At 41.0% G+C, this 27,320-nt stretch overlaps 1 protein-coding gene across 1 annotated transcript; it reads right to left on the bottom strand.

Moving 5' to 3' along the window:
- Positions 1-1,958: 1,958 nt before the first annotated feature.
- On the bottom strand, positions 1,959-27,320 carry LOC5566446 (importin-13). Its single transcript, XM_001650765.3, has 8 exons — positions 26,753-27,320; positions 14,204-14,683; positions 4,869-6,380; positions 4,713-4,805; positions 2,912-3,050; positions 2,688-2,843; positions 2,448-2,619; positions 1,959-2,386 (listed from the first exon to the last, which is right to left on the bottom strand). The coding sequence occupies exons 1-8, from the start codon at positions 27,065-27,067 to the stop codon at positions 2,287-2,289; spliced, it is 2,967 nt and encodes a 988-aa protein (XP_001650815.2). The 5' UTR covers positions 27,068-27,320; the 3' UTR covers positions 1,959-2,286.

Genomic DNA, 27,320 nt, shown 5'->3' with positions numbered 1-27,320 from the left:
GCTAAAAATAAAATCTCTCACTGTTGTTCGTACGCACGCTTAGGAGAGTCGAATTGAGCATCTCAGAGAGCCGAAGGAGGTGTAGGGTTGTGAAGGAGAAAATGGGGTAGTGACGGACTTTGGTTTCAGGTTGGCCGATTGCGCTGCAGAATCGTTACCCGTTCTGTGGCGTAGTTGGTTAATGCGCCCAGTTTAGCGTATTGGGAGTCGTGGGATCGAAGCCCACCAGAACGATTCTAATATTTTTCACAATCTTACATCTCAATTTGCCCAAATTGACTTCTGTGTCTACGACCTTCAGGTATTTTCAAAACACCGTCGGCTGGTTAAGCCGTAATAGACATGACAACCCTAGTTGAGGACAAATTACAAGGTTTTTCTTGGAAAATGAAGGAATTGGCGCTAAGGACAGTTTTGCGATTATGCGTATACTATATGTCATTTATGCAAATTGCAGCTCTTTTGACCAGAAAAAAAAATCCTTTCAGACCAAGGTGCTTTAAAGGCTTGATCTTCCCCTTTTGATTTTTGTCCCGCATCTCCATACATTCAACGCACTGTGGGGCGGTTTGGCCAATGGGGTGGAATGAGCATCCCTTGAAAACTGCATAAATTTTCGAAATTTTATCTGAAATAACATGCAACCCCAAAGCCTATAAGGAAATGAAGCAATAGCCATGTTATAAGTCAGTGTTCAAAACTCAAAGAAGAAATAAATGAATGATGATGTTTGACTGCTTCTTCTTCTTCTTTCTGGCGGTACGTCCCAACTGGAACAAAGCCTGCTTCTCAGATTAGTGTTCTTATGAGCACTTCCACAGTTATTAACTGAGAGCTTTCTTTGCCGATTGACCATTTTAGCATGTGTATATCGTGTGGCAGGTACGAAGATACTCTATGCCCTGGGAATCGAGAAAATTTCCTTTACGAAAAGTCCCTCGACCAGCGGGATTCGAACCCACGACCCTCAGCATGGTCATATCTGGGCCCCCTATGTTCAGTGGTGGAAAGAATCATGCCGTTTACGCTAAATGAACCAATATTAAGCAGGATCCACGCTCACACGCTCACGAACCAACAGCGACCGATTTGGTCACAGATTCTTGCATCTGAGAACCAGAACAAAACAAATGTAAGAAGAGCGTGATTGCTGGATGAGCAGAGTCTGCTCACAGCTGTTCTTTTTTCCGTTCATAGCTATTTTTGTGAATAATTGGATGGATTATGATTATAATAGATACATTACAAACTAATGTACGACAGTATTGAGAAAATTGATCGATATGTGGTGTTATTGTAGAAATATCACAGGGAATCGGACGCGTGATTGCATGTCAAAATAAAATGATGCGATGCCCTTTACAGTATATGTGTTCGGGCGATCGTGAGCAAAGAAAGCAAGAACGCAATCGCACAAAATGAACCACCGATGCGGTGGCATTTTTCTGGTGTGCAAGAACAGACATTGTTCACCGTTTTACAGCACTGCCTATGTTTGACTGCTTAAATGTTCTTTAAAATTTTATCTTTCTGCACGGAGCGTTTATGAATACTAATAACTTTCAAGTGTAGTACAAAAAGTAATTGAATTTTTAGATTATATGAGATAATTTTTCAACCAAAAATAGGGTGCTCATATCACCCCATCGGTAAAAAATCGGCTCTAAAAATGACAAATTTTGAAAAATCTTGTAAGACTTTTATAAGACAACAGAAATCATTCGGATCTAGTGTATTCATCTAAAAATAGTTGGAAATCATGCAAAAATCCCAAGATTGCATAATATTTTCAGCACTTTTATCGACATTTCCTTAAGGTGGCCCAACTGCCCCACTTTCCCCTAAGCAAGAAAACTCTTAGGGTGTTCACATTAGCCTCAATTCACCTACATCAGTCAGACAAAATTATGCGATTTAGGCTTAGATACACTACGGAATAAAACACATAACTCGATCAATACTGGTAAAATAAAATCATTATTCGCTGAGTACATTCATATCGACGTAGGAAATTTCATTACGTATCAATTGTTATTCTAGGATTGAGACTTCGAAAGAGGGTGGGGCTCCACCGAAACGAAGCATAATTCGTTTCACAATCTACAAGGTACATATCTACTACGTCAGACGACACACGCATTAATACACATTGCTTAAGCTTTTTTCTTGACGTCACAATCTTCACGTCCTAAACCTAAAATCTAAAATCACATTCGAAAGAACCCAGCGGCTGCCAATTACTTTTTTTGCTGTTGCTGCTGCTCCATACTTAATAACTTACACTTATTAACTAGTTCTATACTCTATCTCCCATTCGACTGCGTTCCGACAGAGAGCGGCAAACTTGCGGACGTGTTCTTGCACCAACCTTCGGTTCACCTTTTCTCTGAAATAATAGTTTCATTTGAAATCAAGTCAATTGTTGGGACATTTGCCTCAATACTTACTTGAGTACTTTTTTGATGAACAGCTCTTTATCAGCTTGGCTCACAAATAGCGTGGGGAAGTTTGGCTTCTCTAGAATCTTTATCCACCTGGTATAATCGCTGGGGTATTTGTAATTGAGAGCAAGGAATATGTCTGCAAACACGTCCACGTGGGCCCGAGGAGTATAACCACCTGGAATTGGACGTTTACGGAGTGTTATCGTTACGTTCTTTGGCACCTTAATCAACGGAAACCCTTACCTAAACAGAGGAAGGTATTGCTAAGAATATTTTCGCCCTGCGCCACAACAGCACTCATCATAAGCGGACAGTTGCGAGACTCTTTAATGAATATCGATAAAAATCCAACGCTTTTTTTGATGGGCCCCGTCTCTGGTAACATCATGCTTTTCATAGCTGCAAATCGTTTAGAAAAGAAAGAAATATTACTAACCAGTTTCTCATGGCATTGAGCAACATTCTACCATATTCTATAAGTCGCGTGCAGTCTGTCTGTGTTTCGCCGTAGCATTTGGACATTTTCTTGGTAATGCGTGTGTTGAACAGGAAGAAGGTTTCTATCAAATCCGACACATCGGAGAGCATTTGCTGGTCGTCGTATTGCTGCAAGTAGAAGATAATAAATAGAATAATGAATTGATAGAATTCACGACTAATGGTGTTATCAGCTGTTAGCAAGGCTCCAATACAGACGAGGTCATTCACAACCTTGAAAGTATCCTCGTCTGTCGTAACACTGCTTCCCAGGCAAGTTATATCACGATGGATCCGTTGCACATGCACTTCAAACGCATTCAACACTAACTCGACTTTTATAGCTTACGTTTGAGACCAATTTACAGGTCTGTCATCCTTTCAAACATATAGCCGACAGAGCCCATACCATCCGCGAAGCAAACAAACTAATGGATCAGTAGAAAATCTTTCCACAGCAATTATCCAAGTCTTTAAACTTCAGAAGATTTTCGTTTCTGGTGACAATTTGCCAATTGAATTTATCAACAATTTTGTTCATGCACTTTCCGCTCGTTTTGCTAATTCTGATGATTATTAGTAACGTTCTGCTGAAATTCAGCAAATCGTGTTGGTGTTGCAGCAACTTGTTTCATTAAAAATGTCAGCTCGACAAAATTTAGTCTTGAAATTTTTAAGAATATGATCCGTCGAGACCTGGCAACGGCATTTTGGGAGGTTTACCTTATAGAAAAAATATCACTTTTACACTGCTGCGGTAGTTGCTTTGCTTTCTAGATACAGATTGTGCCAGATATCAGCCATTACACAAATAGCCACCATATCTGGGTCCAGCTTGCAGTTTCAGCGCCATTACGGTGATCAACGAAGTCCTAATAGGATGCATCTGATAGAATCATTCGAAATACGCGGATCTTCTAACGTCAAAGTTCCAAGTTCCAATGTGATATGAAAGAGGTGAGGAGAAAGTCTGTGTGTGATTGTGTTAGTGCAATATAATAACAGTACAAACAATGGGTAACGTCATACAGGTTCCTGATATGCCACGTGTTGACACTAAACACTTCCTTATGAGTAGATGAAAAATCGAATTTAGTACTATACCATTTAATTCCACTAGAGTTTGTATCTTTTGGCAGATACGCATATTTAGACCTCAACTGTAAGGCCATCTTCAGTGTCGTGTACTAGACTCAACTTGAAGGAAACCATCGTGTGCACACATTATATATTTAAACTAGGTATAGTCATAATCCCCAAATTTGTTTGAAGAATCTTAAAGTTTAAGAGCTTTTAGGTACATCCCATCCCTCTTTTATTGAAACTATGGGATACGATGGTCTTTTTTTAAGTCGAGTCCAGTGATGGAAAGTGGCGAACAGTTCTTCTGAACTGGAACAAAAACAAAACCAAACGCTCCCGAACGTCAGAGCAAATAGAGCACTGTCCAAATTATGACCGACGTCGATACGCCTTTGTGGAATCCAGACAGCATTTTCGACAATCCGCGCTAACTCTTCGTACGTTTCATTAGTAGGTATGTTAAGGATGATTATTTCCAGGAGTTATCATAGTGCACCAGTTGTCATATAGCCATATAATAAAATCTTGATGGTTTTTTGTTGCATGGCAGTCTTTTGATCATTTTTTGAGCAATACCAGAAGTCTGCTTAAGATGTTAATTTAACGGTATAACCAACGTTAAACATATTTTTACGAAAATAAACTTTTGAGCTTTTAATAACAGCAAATTATTATCATTTAGTTCTGGCATATCTATAATAAACTTACCTTCAATTGGCCAAAGTTGTACTCCATAATAGCAGTAAAAAGTTGCTTCATGCTCTCCTTGCTCTCGGGATCGTTATAGAAGATTAGAATAAACTAGAAGGAGAGAGAAGGAAAAGTTGTCAGTACCGAATAACCAATCCTTCGAAATGATCTTACATTGCCGGCCATCTCTACGGCCGATGGCGCACACTTGTTGGCAAAGATGAGCAAGATCAGGCAGCACATGTCGTTCAGTAACGGTTTGATGTCTTCCATCAAATTGGTGAGCGCCTGTTGTAGGGTTTTGCACAGAGTTTCCACCACGCTTTCGTCGTGCAGCCACATGGTGCACAGGGTCTTCAAAAGACCCATGGTCTTCTCCAAAATCAGCAGAATCGGTTGCACCGGTTCCGGTTGGGTGGGCTGCGCTCGGGCAATGGGAATGTCCTCCTCTTGGTTGGCCGGTTTTTTGGTGTTGAGTGATGAGAACAGTTTGGAAATCATTTCCAATCGGAGGATGATGCGACCTCTGGCGGCATCGCTGGTGTCCTGATTTTGCACACTCATCTGGAGCTCTTCGAAGCAGGGCGAAACCATAAGGTCGAGATATTGTAGAATGTTTTCGTACGAGATGACACTCATGATGTTACCCACGGTGTACATTAGACGGATCATTTCGGAGTTCTTGAGATGGTTGCCCTGAAGAGCACCCCGACAAGCATCCAGCAGGGGTACCGCAAATGGAGCCATTTCCTTCTGGCACTCGGATGTGAGATCTTTAAGACCTAGAGTGGCTTGGGAGGCTTGAGTCGAGCTAAGTCCTCGGACGAGCAGCTCAATAGCCGCTGGGAGATATTTGGGGTTATCGCTGATCCAATCACTGTACGCTCCTGCCGTTTCCAGAGCCATCCCAAGCAATTTATCACTGTATTTCTCATAAGGAATTTCATTTAATACTTTGAGCAGTTTAACTATTTGCGGATACTCGGCATATTCTATTTTCTGCGCAATTGAACAATAGGCATGGATGGTCGCCTCTAGCAAGGGCCAGTTGTCGGTATTCTGCGGATCAAAATTGAGATACGCTATGGATTCGTCCAGTGCTTCGGATAGAACATCCAGCATCAAATCATTCAGCACATCGTGGCATGACAGCAACGTATCTCCGATATCCTGTCGGTAGCACCTAAACGTTTCCAGATCATCGGAGTTCCATTTGTGCAATGCTTTCTCATTTGGCAGCTGGCTCTTTTTAATTAAAACTTTAACTATATGAACGTATACTGGTTTGATAGCCTCCCATCGTTTTACTTTCTTCTCATCATTTGGCATCGAGAGCACCTCGTCTTGCAGCATGTACCAAAACTCCATGGCAAGCGTACTGCAGGACTCGTCCACCGGGTAAGTTCCCGGCTTGTCCGTACATTTCACAATCAGATCTACGGTTCGGCCGTAAACTTTCACCAGCTCTTCGTCGTCGGAGAGTATACCGGCGAAAATGACAGACGAGTAGCACTCCAAGGTCGACAGGAACAGTGTGTAGATTATAAAAGCTAGATTCTCGTTATCGTTGTTCTCCTTCCACTCCGCGTCCAATATCGGACTCAGGACGTCCAGGAAGAGGCGTATAAACCGTACGACAGTCGCGGAATACTTGTAACCATTGTTGTGTTGGGAGTTCATAATTTTCTGAAAAAAAGAATTTGTGTGAATGTATTTCACTTAATGGCAATGGCGATTGTGTATAAACCACGGTATATGCAATATGAAGTTTCGCGTTTAGTATCATTTCATCACCATGAGTTCATCTAGTGTTTCTTCCGTCGATTTCGCTAGGAATTCTGTTTAGGACATCTTCAAAAATTCAAGCAGTTATTTCTCCAGAGATGCGTCCACTGATTTATTGTAATTCCCTACAAAATTGTCGTCCAGTGTTTGTTCGAGATTGCAAGCAGAAATTTCTCAAAGGAAAGCTCCAAAAACTATTGCAGAGATTCCTTAGGACAGTTCTCCAGAATTCTTTTGGAAAATTACCCAAGAAAGTCCTTGAAGAATAATTCTTATTCAACGTAGGTTGTCTCTAGGGAATCGCCAACGATATTGGAAAATTTCTGGAAAAAAATCCGGGTGGTATTTATAAAACGCATGATATAGTCCAGGCCTGTCCAACGTACGGCCCGCGGGCCGCATCCGGTTCGCGGAGGGTTCGAAGATTCTTCTCATATTTGGCCCGTTCGCTATTCTACCAACCCGAAGTTAAATAGAGCATACCAAGACTAACCGTTTTAATTTACAATTTAGTTTCAAGCTAACATTTTAGCTCGGTAATTGTTCATTTTGTGAATGATTTGAGCTCTTAATTTTAGAATCTGGGTATTTTGCAGCTAGTTTTAAGCACTGCCGATTGCAGTTTTTTATAAAGGTTAAATTTGTTCTTCTTATAAATCTGACTTGAGGTAATGATTTGAGGTTTATTATGAGAAATTATTATAATTTATTGGGATTACAATAAAAATGTTTCTACCGTGCATTGAATGAAGGCTGAACATAACTCATTGTCAAAAGGATAAATTTTCAAACAAAACTTCACTAAATCAAGGCTTAAATTTTCACAGAACTTTGGAAGTAAATTTTACCAACAGCTGGGCGTGATATAAAACGTAATTTTCTAAAATCCTGGAAAAGTTTACCATATAACACCATGTAGGATTTTGACAGAATCTTAGGCGAAAAAATGATATAGTATAGAGCAAGTTTGTTTTTATATACTGGTAAGCATTCAAAACGTTTTCAAGAAAGGATTCCGGAATGATTATTGGGTGAGATTCTGAAGGAATCCTAGACATGATTCTTGTAAAATCCTGAAAATTCCAACCAAGATTTTCGTAAAAGCTTGTTCAGGGTTTTAAAACACTCTGGGCCATACTGATAATACTGATAATACTGGTTCTGGAAGAATTCGGATTATGATTTTATAAAATTTCTGGTGTACTCAGATCTTTTAAAATATGCTGGAATTTATTTCATAATTTTGAAAGAGGCTTTCACGATATCTAGCAGGATGTTTCATTTGTTTTTCGGTTTTTCCAAATAAAATTTGCTTCGTTCACCAAGTTTTGTCATATTTCTTGAACCTTGTTTACTAACTTTTGTCACACTTACTGTGTTTATTTCATGAGAACATTACGAGTGATACAAAATTTTGGAACTTATGGCGAAAATACATCGAAGCTAAACCTCGAATTTGCAACAGCACAAATTAGGGGAACTAAACAACCATTCGAGCTGAAAATTTGGACGAATTTTCATCTGCTGGTGGTAGCCAGTCGATCAAATTTACAGCGAACGATTGTCTAGTTTTCTAGATTTGTGCTTTTGAAAATCCGAGGTATGGTTTTGCCAGACTTCAAGCATATATTTGAGCATCCAAAAATGTGGCCCGCCACACAATTTTTTTTCTGCGGTTTGGCACGCAGTTCAAAAAGGTTGGGCAGGCCTGATATAGTCGTTGCTGATGAAACTTTCACAGAAATGACTACAGTGAAACCTCCATGAGTCGATATTGAAGGGACCATCGACTCATGGAAATATCGAGTCATAGAACAGCAATCCTTTGGAAAGCTGTTTCTAGGGACCATCATAGTAACCATGAAATTTTGTGTTTAGTATGGTTCCACCGATATCGAGTCATGGAACATCGACTCATGGAGGTATCACTGTAATTCCAACATAAAGCGAAGTATGCACTTCAACAGAAAAGTAATCGCCTATCTCGATGCGTGGGAAATTTCTTGCAAGAAATGCTCAAGAAAAGCATTTTTCTTTGATCGCAGTACGCAGTTGAAAAGAAATGTCAATTCAAATGGAGCTCACTGTAGGAATTTTCTTGACCATTTCTTGGGCAGAAATTTTTACTTTTCTTGAGCGGAACAGCATACTTAGCTTAAAGGCCGGTTTGCTACCGACAAGAAAAGGAATCGCCTATCTCGATGCGTGGAAAATTTCTCCCAAGAAATGGTCAAGAAAATCACTTTTTTCTGATCGCAGTACGCATTTGAGAAGAAATGTCACTTCAAAGGGGGCTCTCTGTAGGAAATTTCTTGACCCTTTCAGTCAAGGAATTTCTTTACTTTTCTTGAGCGAAACAGCATACTTAGCTTAAACCCAGATTCGCTGCTGACCACTAATTTCTTGGCCTATCTTGATGCATGGGAAATTCCTGTAAGGTATCGATCAAGGAACCGTTTTTTTCCAGATCGCAGTACGCAGTTCAAAAAAACTGTCAGTTCAAACGAGAGCCGCTGTAGAAAATTTCTGCAAGGAATCGGCGAGAAAATGCTTTAGCGGTTCCTGTTCAGCAGCAAATCAGGCTTAAGGCTTGAATACAAAACGTAGATTTTCATAACACGTTAGGCTGAAACGCAATAAAAAAGCTGAAATAACGAAAGCATAAGCATAAACACTGATGACATCACAATTGTAAAGTGTCGAACCATTCCAAGATTTTTCAGTAATGACAAAAATTATATTAAATGAAATGTATGTGTTTTAGAATGCTATTTTAACAGAAACAATAGTTTTTGTCGACACTTATGGTGAAGAACTATTCATACTTTGTTGAATGAATACAGTTAACTCGATATAGAAGGGACCATCGAGTTAGGGAGGCGGATTCGACTTATAGAACATAAAACCAATGCACACTAGGCCAGGAACAGAATTTAGCTAGACAAAACCTCTAGCGCTTTTACTGCCCATATTCGCATAACAGTCCCATGTCGACTTTTGACCGATTTGTGTTTTTTGCATAAATCAACTCAACATCGTCAGAAGCTTGATAAAAACTGCTGAAAAAGTAGCCTTTGTTCCTAGCTTGTTCAAAAACAAACCCCACTTGTGTTGTCCCATCTTGAAAATATTCGCATAACAGTCACATCAAAGTCCGTATAAAGACATAGTGGTCGGGCTCAGAATGGCTACCACTCCTATTACTACATTCGGTCTTCGGTACTACTAGTTATTCACAGGTGTGTAGCGAAGTAAAGGTAAATCAATTGTACAGTGAAACCATAAGTCGATGTTCTTTGTCTTGATATCTACTCATGGAACCATACTGGAAACAAAATTTCATGGTAACTATGATGATTCGCGGTTGGTAAATGGTTGGGAATAAAAAAGACCCCTTTGTGTGGTCCTTAGCCTCTTGCCCAGCAACGCCTATCCCTACCTCCTCGTGGTACTGGCCGAGGTAAGAGTAACCTTAGGGAAGATCTGGTAACCAACCCAGGTGGTAACTTTGGTCGTATGCTGACAGGAAAGGGGGGGTGGGGGATTTGCTTTAGCTTTTGCTTCAGCAAACCTGGAGCGTCTGTACTCCATGTTAGGAGCGGCTCACAACAGCGTCTGTTCCCCATGTCAGGGGCGGCTGATCATCGTCCGAGTGCCAGAGAAGGACTCTAAGCTAAACTGTGCACTATGGTCCTACGAATATTTAGGGGGAATGGTTTCTCCGGAAATCTTGGGGGTTGGTGTCAGGCCCTGCAAGCCAACAGTAAAAATCAAGCAACGAATAATCAACTAGAAAATGCGAACCGGGACACGCCGACGTGCTGAAAGACCGTGGATTCGTCATCGTAGCGTTGCAGGCAGTGTGTTGGAAGGGATCAATGGTGCGAACGTTTAGAGTTAACCATACCATCTACCAGAGCTACGGCAACACACACGAGCTGGGAACAGCTTTTATAGTGATATGCAAAGGCGCGTAATCGGGTGGTGGCCGATTAATGAGAGAATTGGAAAGTTGAGGATCAAAGGTCGGTGCTTCAACTTCAGCATAATAAACGTGCACAGCCCGCACTCCGGAAGCACTGATGATGATAAAGACGTTTCTACGCGCAGCTCGAACGCGAGTACGACAGCTGCCCAAACCATGACGTCAAAATCATCATAGGAGATCTAAACGCTCAGATTGGCCAGGAGGAAAACTCAAACCGATGATTGGAAAGTTCAGCGCCCACCGGCTAACGAACGAAAACGGCTTACGACTAATTGATTTCGCTGCCTCCAAGAATATGAGCATTCATAGCACCTTCTTTCAGCACAGCCTTCCATACTTAAAGCCTGTCCACGTTAAATTTCGGACACCCAAATAATGGCAGCAAAAAAAAGTTACTCATAATTCAACAAAAACAATTGTTTATTTCAGAATAAAAGAGTTATATCTACAAAATAAACAGTTGACAAGGATGTTAATCCTTCTTTCTGTAAAATTCTCGAACTTTCTGTGGTACACCCGCCATCCGTGTCCGAAATTTATCGTGGACAGGCTTTATACACCTGGAGATCACCGCAGCAGACAGAATCACAAATCGACCACGTTCTGATTGATGGACGGCACTTCTCCGACATTATCGACGTCAGGACCTATCATGGCGCTAACATCAACTCTGACCACTATGGTGATGGTTAAACTGCTCCCAAAACTCTCCGTCGTCAACAACGAACGGTACCGACGGCCGCCCCGGTACGACCTAGAGCGGCACAAGCAACCGGATGTCGCAGCGGCATACGCGCAGCACTTCGAGACTGCATTACCGGAAGAGGGTGAGCTGGATGAAGCCCCTCTTGAGGACTGCTGGAGTACAGTGAAGGCAGCCATCAACCATGTAGCTGAGTCGGGTATGTGAGACGGAGTCGACGGAACGATTGGTTCGACGAGGAATGTAGGCAGATTCTGGAGGAGAAGAACGCAGCGCGGACGGTCATGCTGCAGCAAGAGACCAGGCAGAACGTGGAGCATTATAGACGGAAACGGCAACAGCAGACCCGCCTCTTTTTTTTTTTATTTCTAGGAGTTAAAAAAATCTTCTAAAGACTGGCCTGTTGTGTGTATTGTTCATGCACATGCCAGTATACAGATTTGGCACTGTGTGGGATTCACTTGAGTGCCTACCCACTAAAAAAAACTCTCCTAGGATTCCTTTCATCTGACTTCCCCTCCGGCACCACCTTGCAGTATTACTTCGAAGGAGAGGTGTTATGTGCTGTTTGCACCGCTTCGTTACTTTTCGGTGTATTCTATTTTTGCCATGCTGAGCCCTTTGGCTCCTGTTAGTAGTTAGTAACTCATTTTCGCCATTTAGCGACCCATATCAAGAGATTTGCCCATCATGCTAAGCCCTTTGGCTCCTGTTAGTAGCTAGTTACGCTCTTATTATCGCCATTTAGCGACCCGTATTAAAACACACGTGCCAGAAACTCCCTGACGAAGGAAGTTCACTCGGTGCTGGACGCGTGCCATTTAGCACACCAGGTTCTCGCGCACTACTCGGATAGTCCCCGGCGGTGAATCTACCCTACCCCGACGAAGAGTTCCCCGGAGGTGGAAGTCGGTCCTGCGATTCCGGTTGGCGGATGACTTCCGGTTCACAGGACCGACCTCTTTCGGGAGAAAAAAACGCCACCTGGAGGAGACGAAGTGCGAGGAGATGGAACAGCTGTGCCGGTCTCAAGAAACACGCAAGTTCTAGCAGAATCTCAACGCATCTATCAACGGCTTCGTGCAGCGAGCCAAAATGCTCAGGGATAAGGATGGGAGCATTTTGACGGACGAGCGTGAGGTGATCGAAAGGTGGAAGCAGCACTTCGACAAACACCTGAATGGCGCTGAGAGCACAGTCAATGAAGGTCGAGACTGTTGGAGAGCAGGTACATCACACACCCTGAAGTGGAGATGTCTATGGGTAAGAATTGTAGAGGTAGTATTTTAATTGAATGAATTGTAGATATCTTTACTCAGACATGAAATAAAAGAGAGGAGCTGGCTGGTAGCGATATCAGTCAGTAGCCTGCGGTGTGGAGCGGAAGAGCCTTGTTATTTTGTAGTCGTAGTTTATTTCAACAGGTTATGGGCCCAGGAACGCCTAGAGGACGCTGAAGTCATTCCGATGAGGGACCACGAGGAAGCACCTGGACAAGGAGACATGGCCTAGATGAGGAGGCAGAATCTCGGTGAGGAGGTAGAGCCTGGACGAAAGGTGGAGTTGGAGGCCAAGATGCTGAGAACGAGGCTGAATGTGCGGATGCTGGCTAATCGGACGACGAGCTTGAAAGAGCTGGAGGAACTCGAGAGTCATGAGGAGCTCGTAGGATGGCGGGGTTGACCATGAGGACGATGGTGCAGCTGGCCAGGCGGAGCTCGACTAGGAGGAGTTCGGTAGCTGGAGCTCGGTGCCAGGAGGAGCTTAGTGCTCGGGTGGCAGATGGCGGTTTGAAGGTTGTGTGATGAGGAGGAGTGTTGGAGAGCAGGTACATCACACACCCTGAAGTGGAGATGTCTATGGGTAAGAATTGAAGAGGTAGTATTTTAAGTGAATGAATTGTATATATCTTTACCCATACATTAAATAAAAGAGAGGAGCTGGCTGGTAGCGATATCAGTCAGAAGCCTGCGGTGTGGAGCGGAAAAGTCTTGTTATTTTATAGTCGTAGTTTATTTCAACAGAGACAACGGAGGAAACGCCTTCGTCGGTACTGCGGAGGATGGCAACCAACCAGCCCCCACTTTGAGGGATTTTAAGGATGCCATTCACCAGCTCAAGAACAACAAAGCTGCTGGTAAGGATGGTATCGGAGCTGAACTCATAAATATGGGCCCGGAGAAGCTGGCAATTTGTTTGCACTGGCTGATAGGCACAATCTGGGAAACAGAACAGCTACCGGAGGAGTGGAAGGAAGGGATGATATGCCCCATCTATAAGAAAGACGACAAGTTAGATTGTGAGAACTTTCGAGCGATCACCATTCTTAATGCGGCCTACGAAGTATTATCCCAGATCACCTATAGTAAGCGAGTATAGTAGGCAAATCCTCCAAAAATGTCGTGAGTACCAGGTCCCAACGAATCACATTTTCATCGATTTAAAGGCGGCATACGATAGTACAGACCGTGTAGAGCTATGGAAAATCTTAAACAAGAACAGCTTTCCCGGGAAGCTCACGAGACTGATAATGATATGGGAAAACATTCAAAGTAATTCCTGTAAAAACTACCGGAGATAGTTGATTGGATTTCCAAAAGCCACTGTTTATTTCGTCTATAAACGCTAATAGTTGGCGCCAGCGGCAAAAAGTACAGACAACAACCTTTCTAACATTCAGTTTCTCTCGCTGGCCGCCGAGTAGCGACACTGATGTTTGTATTCCACTCACTGATCGCGCTACGCTGGATTCTCAAATTTCTCAAACTTCCACCACAAGTGCATGGAAGAATGGTAGTCGATAGCTGTCAAAACGTATGGAAAATAATGAAAAACTTAAATTACTAGCAACAAAAAGATCCTGGACCGCCCGGGATAGCTTTGCTTTGTAGCCGCGGACTCTAGTCGGGGGTAATGAAGACCTCAATCTAAATGATACGACCTGTCGAACAGTAAACCTTGAAATGATACAAACTGCGAAATGGGACACCTTGAAATGTCGTACAATCTGAATGGCAATTTCACAGCACTTACCACCAATGCTTTTACAGCCGTCTCTGCCAGGTCGCTGTCTTCTTGCGAAAGGCATCCGTCATCTTTGGGTTCCTTCCAGTAGCAGTAGTGAATCAGTTTCAGCAGAACCTGCACCATCGTTTCGCAGCCGTCCAGGCGGATATTACCATACTTGAGCCACGTTGCCAGACTTTTCGTGGCATTAATCAGGGCGCTGGTTTCACTTTCCTCGATTCGTCCACTGTTCAGTTTTTCGCTGAGATAGTTAATAACCGTTCCGGTAGCAAATTCCGCCTTCTTGTTCAACTCTTCACGCACCATTGAGCGCGGGATGCGCGTATGAACCGATTCCGCCTCGTCCGGAATGCCCTCGAGTACGGACATTAGAATTTCTAGCTGTGTGTTCTTGGATAAGGTTCCAAGCTGTTCGTTTAGGAACATTCCGGTGACCTCCTCAATCACGGTCGGATGTTCCAGCATATGTACAATAAAAACGCTCATCTGAAAAAAGATTACAATTATAGTACGATGTATAATATACATATACAGTGACGAGCAAAACTTTGAGAGTATCTCGCTCAAAATTTTCATAATCGCTGAATTGCTTTATTTTTAGCATAAATATGATCAATGTGATTGTTGCGACGCAAGTGTTCATCGATACACCCCACGGCGTCGTTGACATTCCGCGGGTCGTTGTGTGAGACAAGAAGTCTAATATGAACTCTCTGTCAAATAAGGATGATTACTTATTATTGGCAAATCATTGTTTTGGATGGAGCAAACTTGATCAAGTGAATTACCATCTTATTATATTTGTACTTAAGCTAATTGTTGAATTGAATTACAGGCAATTGTGCAACTAAACAACCTGAAATAATTATTGTACATCCAAAAAAATTATTAACTTAACTGAGTAAGGGATCGATTGTAAGTATTACCTATTATCTTATAATTGAATTAAAGCCTTACAAATGAACTATTAACAGCTTTGAGCTTATCACATCGGGAACAAAGGTGGATTTGCTTCAAGGAACTCTGAAAAGTTTCACCCGTAACAGTGATGTTGTGCCTATAATATATTTTACCATACATTTTAAGGAACATAACAGTTAAATGAAATAGCAATAACAAAGAAACATGACGTGCTTGAAAAAAATCATTTTCATTTTGCAGCATTAGGGTGAGGTAATAAGAGCGCAAGCCAGTCCAAAGCGTGGCGAACCATTCGAAGCCTTTTGCAAGTCTACACTTTTAATCTCGAACCATTCATTTTGAATTACAAAAATAAAAAGAAAAAAATAATATGTGAAACATAATTTATTTATGAATGAGAGTTTAAGCCGACACTCACAGTGACGAACCTTTCATAGTTTGTTGAGAAATCATATTAACGTTCCACCGTTGTAACCATTAAATGTGCAGTCATAGATACTTTACAGATTTGAAATAAAAGCATGAAAGCAGATCACCAATTCTCGAAACCTTATTCAAACAGACTCAAGTCATAAAAGTGAACAAACTTACTTTATCAATCCTACGTGTTTGGCAGACGAATTTCTACACGTTCCGCTCTAAACCAACTCGATTTTTCACTTTAAGAACGTTCAATTTTAAAATTTACAAAACGACGAAAGTAAGATTTTCAACTTTCGCAACCTAACCACTACTTTCGCCGCTCCGTTGTATGGAGAGACAAAGTGACTTAACCACGAATCAAAACAAAACACTACTTGAGTCGGTTTTACACTGGTACAAAAACGTCGAAAGTAACTGAATGAAACGGCTTATCATTTTGTCATACAATTTTCGTGGGAAACGATAGAAATTACCTAGTATTTTAACGCGAGCTGATTGCATGCAAAATTTGAGCGATGTACACGGCGAAAAAATGTTAAAAAGGGGATTCATTTTAAAACAGTTTTTGAAGACAGGTTATGATTCTTCTTAATTAATTTTCTCAAAACCGTATGAAAGTTACTTACGCCGATTTGAAAAAGTAATCGAGAATTGATCCTTTATCCTTGACTGAGCAGCCACAATCCACTTTCAAAATTCCAAATCACGCTCCAATCAAAGCCCGAGAGCAATTATTGACCGATAGGCGGCGATTATTCTGATTGATTTGAGAGAGTGTGGCAGAACTATAGTTGTCCAAAAGAAAGGATGCGTTTGAATGAATGATGGAATGACGAATATCTGGATAGAGGAAACCATTGCTTGATTTTTCCCACGAGATCCCAAAAGTATATATTGGTCATTGCGTTCATATGTCCTTAAAGAAATGAGTCTGTTCAACAATTTCACGAAACTAGCATTTGTACCCAAATGATCAATATCAGCGTCTTACTTTCTATAGTCATTAATATAGTTACCTTAGGTTGTAACCAGTAAATCAATTGTCAACCAACACAACGCCAGTTCAGCATGCCCAGCGATTTTCTAGGCTTTTCATTGCAAATTTTTAAGATCTTTCTCTGAATTGATAACCATTGCTACATCATCGAACAGCATCCATGAAGAAATTCGATTTTTTGTTTAAAATAACTGATTAATCAGGAATTGAAAAGACTGCAACAATGTTGCGTCCTGTCATTGTCATGACAATTTTTCTTTCGATTGTATAATTCTGGACAAACATTTGAAAAGGGCCCAAGAGGTCTTGAGCCTTTTTTAAGAAACGTTGCTGTTGAACCCTTCTTAGCTCGCCCACGCAAACTAACACCACTATTAGAGAGATTGATTCCTGATAGTGGTAATGGTGAGCGTGATCGAGTTGAATTGGATTTAACAGCGCACAGTGATTCAACTCCATACAAAAGATGAAAAAAAAGTCTTGAAATATATTTCTCATATTCTTATAAAGTTTCTTTACTCTGACTGACTAGATTGTTATAGATCTATTTATCATCAATGTAAGATTAACACATTTTTAGGTGATTTCAAAATATATCAGAATTCTATGTAATCAACGTGTGATTCGGCTTCGTCAAGCTATACAGCACTTGAGCCCAGCTAGTGAATGCTTCGAAAATGAAATCCTTCAGTACCGTTATATTAGTATCTCATAAAATTATTTTTTAACTAATATGCCTTTTGATTAGCACCCAAATGGAAGTATTCATTACACTCATTAATATATTACCGTACTCAGAATTGTCACATTCAATCCGGTTAGTCAAACGACAGAAAACCTGTGTTGCGCAAGTTTGCGCAAGATGAGTCTATTGTCGTTTTCGTTTTTAGGAACTGGGTCAGTGATCAACACATAAACAAACAAACGTCAAGCAAATTGTAGTTCGGTCGAACCTGAATCGGGTTGTGTGCGAGAGTGTACTCATATTCGAAAACTGAACTGAATTTCATTTGGGTTTCTCCATACATTTTACAAGGAAATTAAAAAAAAATAATTAACTCGATTGTGTTTTCCAAAATACTCTCAAAACTTCAATTTCCACTCAATCTTTATGAAACCTTGGAAAAAGACTGTTCAATTATCGTTGGAAAATTCAAAAAGATTTTTTTTTTTTTTTTTTTTTTGTCGGTAGCGATAGGGGTAGTACTGGCACTCTTAATCTGCCCTAAGCTCCTTACCAGCATTTGCTTTTATAAGCCTCTATTGCGTTCATCACACAGACGTTCCTAAGCAATGTTGCTCAAATGGTCACTGTGTACGCTAGCAGCAATCAGCCCTTGCCGTAGTTTTGCAGTCTACTAGTTCAGACTACTATCAAACTATGATAAGGCCTGAAATGCTACTAGAGTGGTTAAAGTGAAGAACGTAATAGTTTTATTAAAAGGTCCTCATTCCCCATTTCATTTCATCACTCACTTCAGGGCTGGCATCTCCTCAGTGAAAACAGAAAAACACAAAGAGCGCGCACTTTGTGTTGATCATGAATTTGAGTGCAGTGCGACAGCTACACTTTCTCACTGGTTCTTCCCTCTTTGACGCCTCTTTGTGTTTCTGCTCTCGCTGCAATGCATCCTTCGACACAAAGTGTTGATGGAAAATGGTGAACACACACTCTTTGTGTGGCTCATTGAGTACCTACCGAATGCTTCTATTGGAACATATGGGAGTATTGTTGGAACGGGATCGACGAGTAGATGACGGAAATCGATGTCTGGCACCAATTTGGAATCCAAGATGGCGACTTCCGGTTTGCAAAAATCCCTTCAAACCCACGCAATATGGGTATTTTTGGAACGGGGCCGACGAGTAGATGCCGGAAATCGATGTCCGTTGTCGTTTTGGAATCCAAGATGGCGACTTCCGGTTTGTGAAAATCACTTTAAACCCATGCAATATGGGTATTTTTGGAACGGGACCGACGAGTAAATGACGGAAATCGATGTCTGGCACCAATTTGGAATCCAAGATGGCGACTTCCGGTTTGCAAAAATCCCTTCAAACCCACGCAATATGGGTATTTTTGGAACGGGGCCGACGAGTAGATGCCGGAAATCGATGTCCGTTGTCGTTTTGGAATCCAAGATGGCGACTTCCTGTTTGTGAAAATCACTTTAAACCCATGCAATATGGGTATTTTTGGAACGGGGCCGACGAGTAGATGCCGGAAATCGATGTCCGTTGTCGTTTTGGAATCCAAGATGGCGACTTCCGGTTTGTGAAAATCACTTTAAACCCATGCAATATGGGTATTTTTGGAACGGGACCGACGAGTAGATGCCGGAAATCGATGTCCGTTGTCGTTTTGGAATCCAAGATGGCGACTTCCGGTTTGTGAAAATCACTTTAAACCCATGCAATATGGGTATTTTTGGAACGGGACCGACGAGTAAATGACGGAAATCGATGTCTGGCACCAATTTGGAATCCAAGATGGCGACTTCCGGTTTGCAAAAATCCATTCAAACCCACGCAATATGGGTATTTTTGGAACGGGGCCGACGAGTAGATGCCGGCGACTTCCGGTTTGTGAAAATCACTTTAAACCCATGCAATATGGGTATTTTTGGAACGGGACCGACGAGTAGATGCCGGAAATCGATGTCCGTTGTCGTTTTGGAATCCAAGATGGCGACTTCCGGTTTGTGAAAATCACTTTAAACCCATGCAATATGGGTATTTTTGGAACGGGACCGACGAGTAAATGACGGAAATCGATGTCTGGCACCAATTTGGAATCCAAGATGGCGACTTCCGGTTTGCAAAAATCCCTTCAAACCCATGCAATATGGGTATTTATGGAACGGGACCGACGAGTAGATGCCGGAAATCGATGTCTGGCACAAATTTGGAATCCAAGATGGCGACTTCCGGTTTGCAAAAATCCCTTCAAACCCATGCAATATGGGTATTTTTGGAACGGGACCGACGAGTAGATGCCGGGAATCGATGTCCGTTGTCGTTTTGGAATCCAAGATGGCGACTTCCGGTTTGTGAAAATCACTTTAAACCCATGCAATATGGGTATTTTTGGAACGGGACCGACGAGTAAATGACGGAAATCGATGTCTGGCACCAATTTGGAATCCAAGATGGCGACTTCCGGTTTGCAAAAATCCCTTCAAACCCACGCAATATGGGTATTTTTGGAACGGGGCCGACGAGTAGATGCCGGCGACTTCCGGTTTGTGAAAATCACTTTAAACCCATGCAATATGGGTATTTTTGGAACGGGACCGACGAGTAGATGCCGGAAATCGATGTCCGTTGTCGTTTTGGAATCCAAGATGGCGACTTCCGGTTTGTGAAAATCACTTTAAACCCATGCAATATGGGTATTTTTGGAACGGGACCGACGAGTAAATGACGGAAATCGATGTCTGGCACCAATTTGGAATCCAAGATGGCGACTTCCGGTTTGCAAAAATCCCTTCAAACCCACGCAATATGGGTATTTTTGGAACGGGGCCGACGAGTAGATGCCGGCGACTTCCGGTTTGTGAAAATCACTTTAAACCCATGCAATATGGGTATTTTTGGAACGGGACCGACGAGTAAATGACGGAAATCGATGTCTGGCACCAATTTGGAATCCAAGATGGCGACTTCCGGTTTGCAAAAATCCCTTCAAACCCATGCAATATGGGTATTTTTGGAACGGGACCGACGAGTAGATGCCGGAAATCGATGTCCGGTGTCGTTTTGGAATCAAAGATGGCGACTTCCGGTTTGTGAAAATCACTTCAAACCCATGCAATATGGGTATTTTTGGAATGGGGCCGACGAGTAGATGACGGAAATCGATGTCCGTTGTCGTTTTGGAATCCAAGATGGCGACTTCCGGTTTGTGAAAATCACTTTAAATGCAATATGGGTATTTTTGGAACGGGACCGACGAGTAGATGACGGAAATCGATGTCTGGCACCAATTTGGAATCCAAGATGGCGACTTCCGGTTTGCAAAAATCCCTTCAAACCCATGCAATATGGGTATTTTTGGAACGGGACCGACCAGTAGATGCCGGAAATCGATGTCCGTTGTCGTTTTGGAATCCAAGATGGCGACTTCCGGTTTGTGAAAATCACTTCAAACCCATGCAATATGGGTATTTTTGGAACGATGGCGACTTCCGGTTTGCAAAAATCCCTTGGATTCCAAAACGACAACGGACATCGATTTCCGTTATCTACTCGTCGGTCCCGTTCCAAAAATACCCATATTGCATGGGTTCAAAGTGATTTTCACAAACCGGAAGTCGCCATCTTGGATTCCAAAACGACAACGGACATCGATTTCCGGCATCTACTCGTCGGCCCCGTTCCAAAAATACCCATATTGCATGGGTTTGAAGTGATTTTCACAAACCGGAAGTCGCCATCTTTGATTCCAAAACGACACCGGACATCGATTTCCGGCATCTACTCGTCGGTCCCGTTCCAAAAATACCCATATTGCATGGGTTTGAAGGGATTTTTGCAAACCGGAAGTCGCCATCTTGGATTCCAAAACGGCGTCAGACATCGATTTCCGTCATCTACTCGTCGGCCCCGTTCCAAAAATACCCATATTGCATGGGTTTGAAGCACTTTTCACAAACCGGAAGTCGCCATCTTGGATTCCAAAACGGCGTCAGACATCGATTTCCGTCATCTACTCGTCGGCCCCGTTCCAAAAATACCCATATTGCATGGGCTTGAAGCGCTTTTCACAAACCGGAAGTCGCCATCTTGGATTCCAAAACGGCGTCAGACATCGATTTCCGTCATCTACTCGTCGACCCCGTTCCAAAAATACCCATATTGCATGGGTTTGAAGCACTTTTCACAAACCGGAAGTCGCCATCTTGGATTCCAAAACGGCGTCAGACATCGATTTCCGTCATCTACTTATCGGCCCCGTTCCAAAAATACCCATATCGCATGGGTTCAAAGTAATTTTCACAAACCGGAAGTCGCCATCTTTGATTCCAAAACGACAACGGACATCGATTTCCGGCATCTACTCGTCGGCCCCGTTCCAAAAATACCCATATTGCATGGGTTTGAAACGCTTTTCACAAACCGGAAGTCGCCATCTTGAATTCCAAAACAACTACGGACATCGATATCTGACATCTATTCGTTGGTCTCGTTTTAAAAATACCCATGTTATAAGGCAAAAAGAGCCAAATTGTGTACACTTTGAGCATGTTTTGCCAACACACTCCGTCAGCATAACTCTTTGCGTAATCGCTTACACTCTCTTTCCGACTGCGTGCCCTCATTGTGTTCGTGTAGTTACACTTTGCGCGCGTCTGTCTCCTCTTTGTGCAGTGGCTAAATTCTGCTCTTTGCGCGCATTGTGCGAGTTAATGCCGTCACTTTTATTTTCGACACTATCACATATATCACCGATTATCACTCATCAACTTTCGTAATACACTTCTGATATACTTTCCATTATATCACTTTTCACATCACACCATTTTCATATATATTCATTGTTATTACTATTTACCATCTATTACCATTACTAAGTAATTAAAAGATATTCAATTTAAATGTATCATTATATTGTTGCTGTAGTCATTACTATTCAAACTACGATTTAGCACTATGATCAAGAAATTTAAAAAAATCACTTCGATCCATTCTTCTGCACTCGCTGTCATTATTAACACTTTTATCATGCACGTTTGAAGAGCTAGGCAATAAAGTTTATATTTAGAGAAATGATTGCACAAATGCACAATGTATTATGGCCATTGTTAAATTAGTAGAGTTCACATCATTATTATTATATTTTTAACAAAACTATCAGAATCACTTCCACTTTCATTTTCAAATTTTCATCACCATAGATTTTATTATAAAATCACTATTAGCACCTTCACAATCACTAAATTTAATAACGACGAGTATAACGCACAGTTCCACCAAACACCCATTCTTATGTTGCATTATAAAACGATTGATCACACGTTGGCTTCGAAACTTAACCACCATTGCTGATTAGTACAAAGGATGCTACAGCTCGTGTAAACGAACTGAAACATCAACAACCAGCACTGGTTTATAAGTAACTAATGAGCCCTGGCGGTCCCTCGGTTCGAAGAGGACCTGATAATATGCCGAAACATATTAACAGATCCTCTGCCTGAATGCAGCCGTTTCATGATAAATCATGAACCGTTGGAGGTGTGCCAAAGTATTGGGAAGGTGATATGTTTCACAGACGGGTATTATTATGGTGCACCTTCTACTTTGGCACCGTCAAACCCTGTGATCGTGGCCAGGGAATTATCGTTGGAAAATTCAAAAAGATTTTGGGAATTAATGGTGCAAGATAGTTTTTCGACTATTTTCCGCCCTCGCATCACTGTGCAGCGTCTTGCAAAGCCAATGTTTACCAATGTCGATGTGCCCTTTTGAAATGTTTGTCCAGAATTTGTCCAGAATTGAAAAGGAATCGCCTATCTTGATGCGTGGAAAATTTCTTCCGAAGAAATGGCCCAGAACATCGCATTTTTCTGATCGCAGTACGCAGTTGAGAAGAAATTTCATTTCAAATGGGGCTCTCTGTAGGAAATTTCTTGACTTATTCAGTCAAGAAATTTCTTAAATTTTCTTGAGCGAAATACTTAGCTTAAAAGTTGGGACAAACGGTTGTGAGCAAGCGTGCTTTGTTGCTCGTTTGTTGTTCGTTTTCATGACAATTTGATTCACTGGTTGTAAACTGAGATGAGACTCGCGGAGACGGTCTTCTTTTTCTGCGATTGCTGAGTTTTTTTTTCTTACTCCTAACTAGTCTTGTGTTTAGACTTATCAGCATCCTTGGAAAAACTGCTCCGCTGACTGAGGTTTTTGATAATAGTTTATTTTGAATACAATACTTTTCACTTTTTCACGACGGGCTGCATTTGACGTTTCCTGACAGCGGATTCTGGGCTGCATATGACGTGGATATGTTTCCTCTTCGCGAGTCTCTCTCAGGTTGTAACATATATTACAGTCTCCTACAAAATTCACTTTTTGATGGCAAATGCAATGCTTCACAACGCCCCTAATTGAAAATTTTGCGAAATGAAGCTGGAATTAGATTTTTACCACCACTATAGGTTACGCCTTTGGTTTCCATCTTGTGGGCTAATGGATTATGCCCTCCCATCGCGGCAAGGTTGCAGAACCAAGGGGAGGGGTCTTGCAGGCTAATTTCAACCAACATCTCTTGTAAATGTTGCAAATGAATTAAATTGACAAATAAATACTATTCCTGGAGTAAAGCAACTCAATTATGTACACATTTACAGAAGACGAAACATTTTCAGATTGTGTATTGGATATTGGGAGCCATTTTTTGAGATTGTTTACTTTTGTATTAGAATACATCATCAAAATTCGTATTCATATTTTTATGTTTATTTTTGTACGTTATAAAAATGATAGTGTCACGTTGGGAACCCCCGCGTCGGCAGCGTCAAAGCTGATGATGCAGGCAACCAGCGTTCAAAAACAAAGTGAGACTTTCACACACTTCTATACGACTGATCTATGATTACCTAGAAAAGGGTTAAACAGAAGCGAACAACAGAACAATACAATATAAAACAAGAGTGACTTGTGGTATGCTATTGCTATCAATCTATTTCTGAAACTAAGTAAATTTATGATGAAATATTAAAATAATCCTTTTATAGGTCTTATTATCTAAACTATTCATAAGCTAAAGCTTATATTATATCATCAATAGAATTCTGCCTAAAACTAGTGTTTTCGAGCCGTACAAGGTAAACATACTATGAGGAATCTTAATACTAAATATCTAACTAAATTGTACTCAAATCCTGGCAAACGTGCAATTACAAGCGATATATTCATTCATTATTATCTCTAAGGCAGTTGGGTACAATCTAAACTCATTGTAAGTATGTTATATTACAATTTCGAGACAACTAGATCTAACCACAATATCTATATATGCAGCATACATTACAGCGCAAGCCAAAAGAGTTGGTACAGTAAATCCCATCAGTTGCAAAGGTTCACCAAAAATTGTAAGCCTAGAAACATTAAGAGAAATTCACCGTAATGCTAAATAAATCTATCCATTTTACAGGGTGTCCATTCAAAATCTGTTTTCCAATTCCTGGATTTTTCCCGGGTGTCCAAGAAATTAAAAAAAACAGATAGCAAAAAAATCCTGCGTTTTGATATTTTTTCTTTTTTTTATACGATGTGGACAAATTTGGAGGACATGATCTAATTTATTTATGAATTGATTTTAATACAATTCAAAAAAAAACGGTTTACATTTTAAAAGGGTTATGGACAAAAAGATTTAATATATTTCTGCACATCTTCAACGATCCTCTCTTCCACTAATAACTTTGCTAAAATAAATCTGCAATATTTCTTATTAATGAAGAAGATATAGTGATTCTTCTTCCTACGACAACAGAATCAGTTTTCTGCAATAACGCAAAGTATGCAACGATGAAGAGAAGTCGATGGATACAGATAGGCCCTTATGAAAAAAAAAAAAATGCTGATTTGCTGAAATATCTAAAACACCGTTACCCCCTGGAATTCGTAGGAAGTTCAGAGAAATTATGTAATAATATTAATGCCCGCTTTGTGCATCTAAACTTCCACAAAAAGGCAAAGTTAAATAGCCAACCTATTACTTTCTAAGAATGCCTTAAGAATTATGCGTTAGACATGGCTTATGTCTGATTTATGGAGAAATGATTGATCTGTGATGAATCTCATGTTGGATCCAAGAGAAGATCTTTTAACTGAAACAATATTTCCAAATACATGTTATTGTTCTCCTATGAATCCAAGATTGCATCTTCCAAGTAATCTTCAAAAGATTTAATGAACATATTAATAATCTAGTCAAATACTTTACAGAAATCTTACCAAGAATACCTAAAGGACCTCTTTATTTATTTATTCATCAAAGATGACATTTGTTTTGGGTTATTGAAAGAATTCCCTGTCAATCTGCAGAAATCTATACAAAATCTCGTCAGAGGCATTGTAAGAACCGTCTAGGCCAGTGGTTCCCAACCTTTTTGGAGCTGTGGCCCCTTTCAAGTTCTACAAATATCCCGCGGACCCCTGCAAACAAAAATTGTAGAAATCTTTTTTTGTTAAATAAATAAAAAAGATTTGATTGGTTTTTAGTATAAGGAGACTTAAATGCAGATCAGAAAAAGGATCAGATTCAATTAACTACAATTACAAAAACATATTCTTTCTCGTTTTTCCCACAAAGGATTTATCTATGATCAATGACATTGAAAAAAAAAACTGTCAATGAACCAGTGATAAAGGTGGTGAACATGTCTACTGAACCAGAACAAAAACTTGCAAGATTGTATAACATTTTGTGGTAATCCACTTCGCGGTGTACCATTTCGCGGTCATTTCGTGGTCAGTACCATTTCGCGGTGTATCGTTTCGCGGTTTGTTCTGAGATGTTTCATCTATCTTAACAGTGCAATTTGAAGGACTGTCTGTGTTCAAAAGAAGGGTAAATCACCGATGAAAATGTTATTAGTGATAATGTCAACAATTTTAAGTGCGATTCGCAGGAAAAACCACACCGCGAATGGTATAGAAATCCTTAAGTACCCCTTTAAAAAAATTTCAAAGATAATAATCGTTAAGTATCTTTCTATCACCTCACCAAAAATCATAATCATAATGCGAAGTACGAACTACAGACGGTGGTGCACCCCTTGTTAAAAATTCTAGTTTACCCCATAGTACTCAAAATGTAAATAAACCGGTAGTCTTATGTTTTGTTTTACCGGGGTGTTCACCAAATTCCCGGGTATTTCCCGTATTTTTCCCGGTCATTTGTAATTCCCGGGTTTTTCCCGGTTTTCCCGGATGGATTGACACCCTGATTTTAGCTTAAAGCTTGCCAAACTCAAAAACTGGTTTGCTTCCGAGTTTTTGGAGAAATCATCCGTACAAATAGCATTCATCATAAATGGGTAACAAGACCATATAAAACCAATATTTTTTCAATTATGAATTCAGCGGCTTAGGTCGGTACTGGCGGATCTCCCCCTATTCAACGAATATGCATTTTTCAGCGAAGTGATCTTAAAGTTTTGTCCACCACTGTATATAGTAAGGTCAAATATAATGTCCCCCTTTCTTACCGAAATGCACAACTGGCTGAGCACAATTTTGGGCCCATTCCCGAAGAGCACTATGCTCTCGAGCAGCTTCTGTTTGAACTCGTTGTGGGCCTCCTTGGGAACTTCGGCCCAGTGTTTGGTCAGCTTGGAGTGCAGAGTGATGGCCCCGAAGAACTGAATCTCGGAAGGTTTGTTCAGCTGCATCAGTTCCCAGCAGAAGGACCAGGCGTGGGGGCTTTCCTGGATCTGCTGCAGCCACTGGTGGGTGTCTTCCTGTTGGCGCGTTCCGCTTCTGTAAAAGGCGAGAACCGCCTCTTCGATTGTGCGTACATCCATTTTGGTTATTGTTTTCTTTGATGGGAGGAAAAACTCGTCCGGAGAAGCACTTTTGCTTGGTTTCTTGGAGATTACTGCCTCTCACCGAAACCTGTTCACTTTCTACACAAAATCACTTCGATCTACTTGTTAATCATTTCACTCACAGCTGATTCCGAACCAATTTCAACCAACAAATTTGCGAACAAAAATAGAAAAAGGAATCCACGCAAGAAACACGCACGATAAAATTTGCTTTATTTTTTTTCTTTTT

This window comes from Aedes aegypti, chromosome 2, assembly GCF_002204515.2.
Source record: "Aedes aegypti strain LVP_AGWG chromosome 2, AaegL5.0 Primary Assembly, whole genome shotgun sequence".
NCBI classification, from domain to species: domain Eukaryota; kingdom Metazoa; phylum Arthropoda; class Insecta; order Diptera; family Culicidae; genus Aedes; species Aedes aegypti.
Note: the sequence above shows the minus strand (reverse complement) of the source record. Positions and strands in the feature narration are given on the sequence as shown.

Excerpts from the sequence above, each read along its gene's own strand:
- LOC5566446 (XM_001650765.3), bottom strand. The coding sequence starts at position 27,067 with ATGGATGTACGCACAATCGAAGAGGCGGTTCTCGCCTTTTACAGAAGC. Across the intron at positions 6,381-14,203 it reads CGGCTGTAAAAGCATTGGTG|AAAATTATGAACTCCCAACA; the intron begins GTAAGTGCTGTG and ends TCTTTTTTTCAG. Across the intron at positions 2,620-2,687 it reads CAATACCTTCCTCTGTTTAG|GTGGTTATACTCCTCGGGCC; the intron begins GTAAGGGTTTCC and ends GTCCAATTCCAG.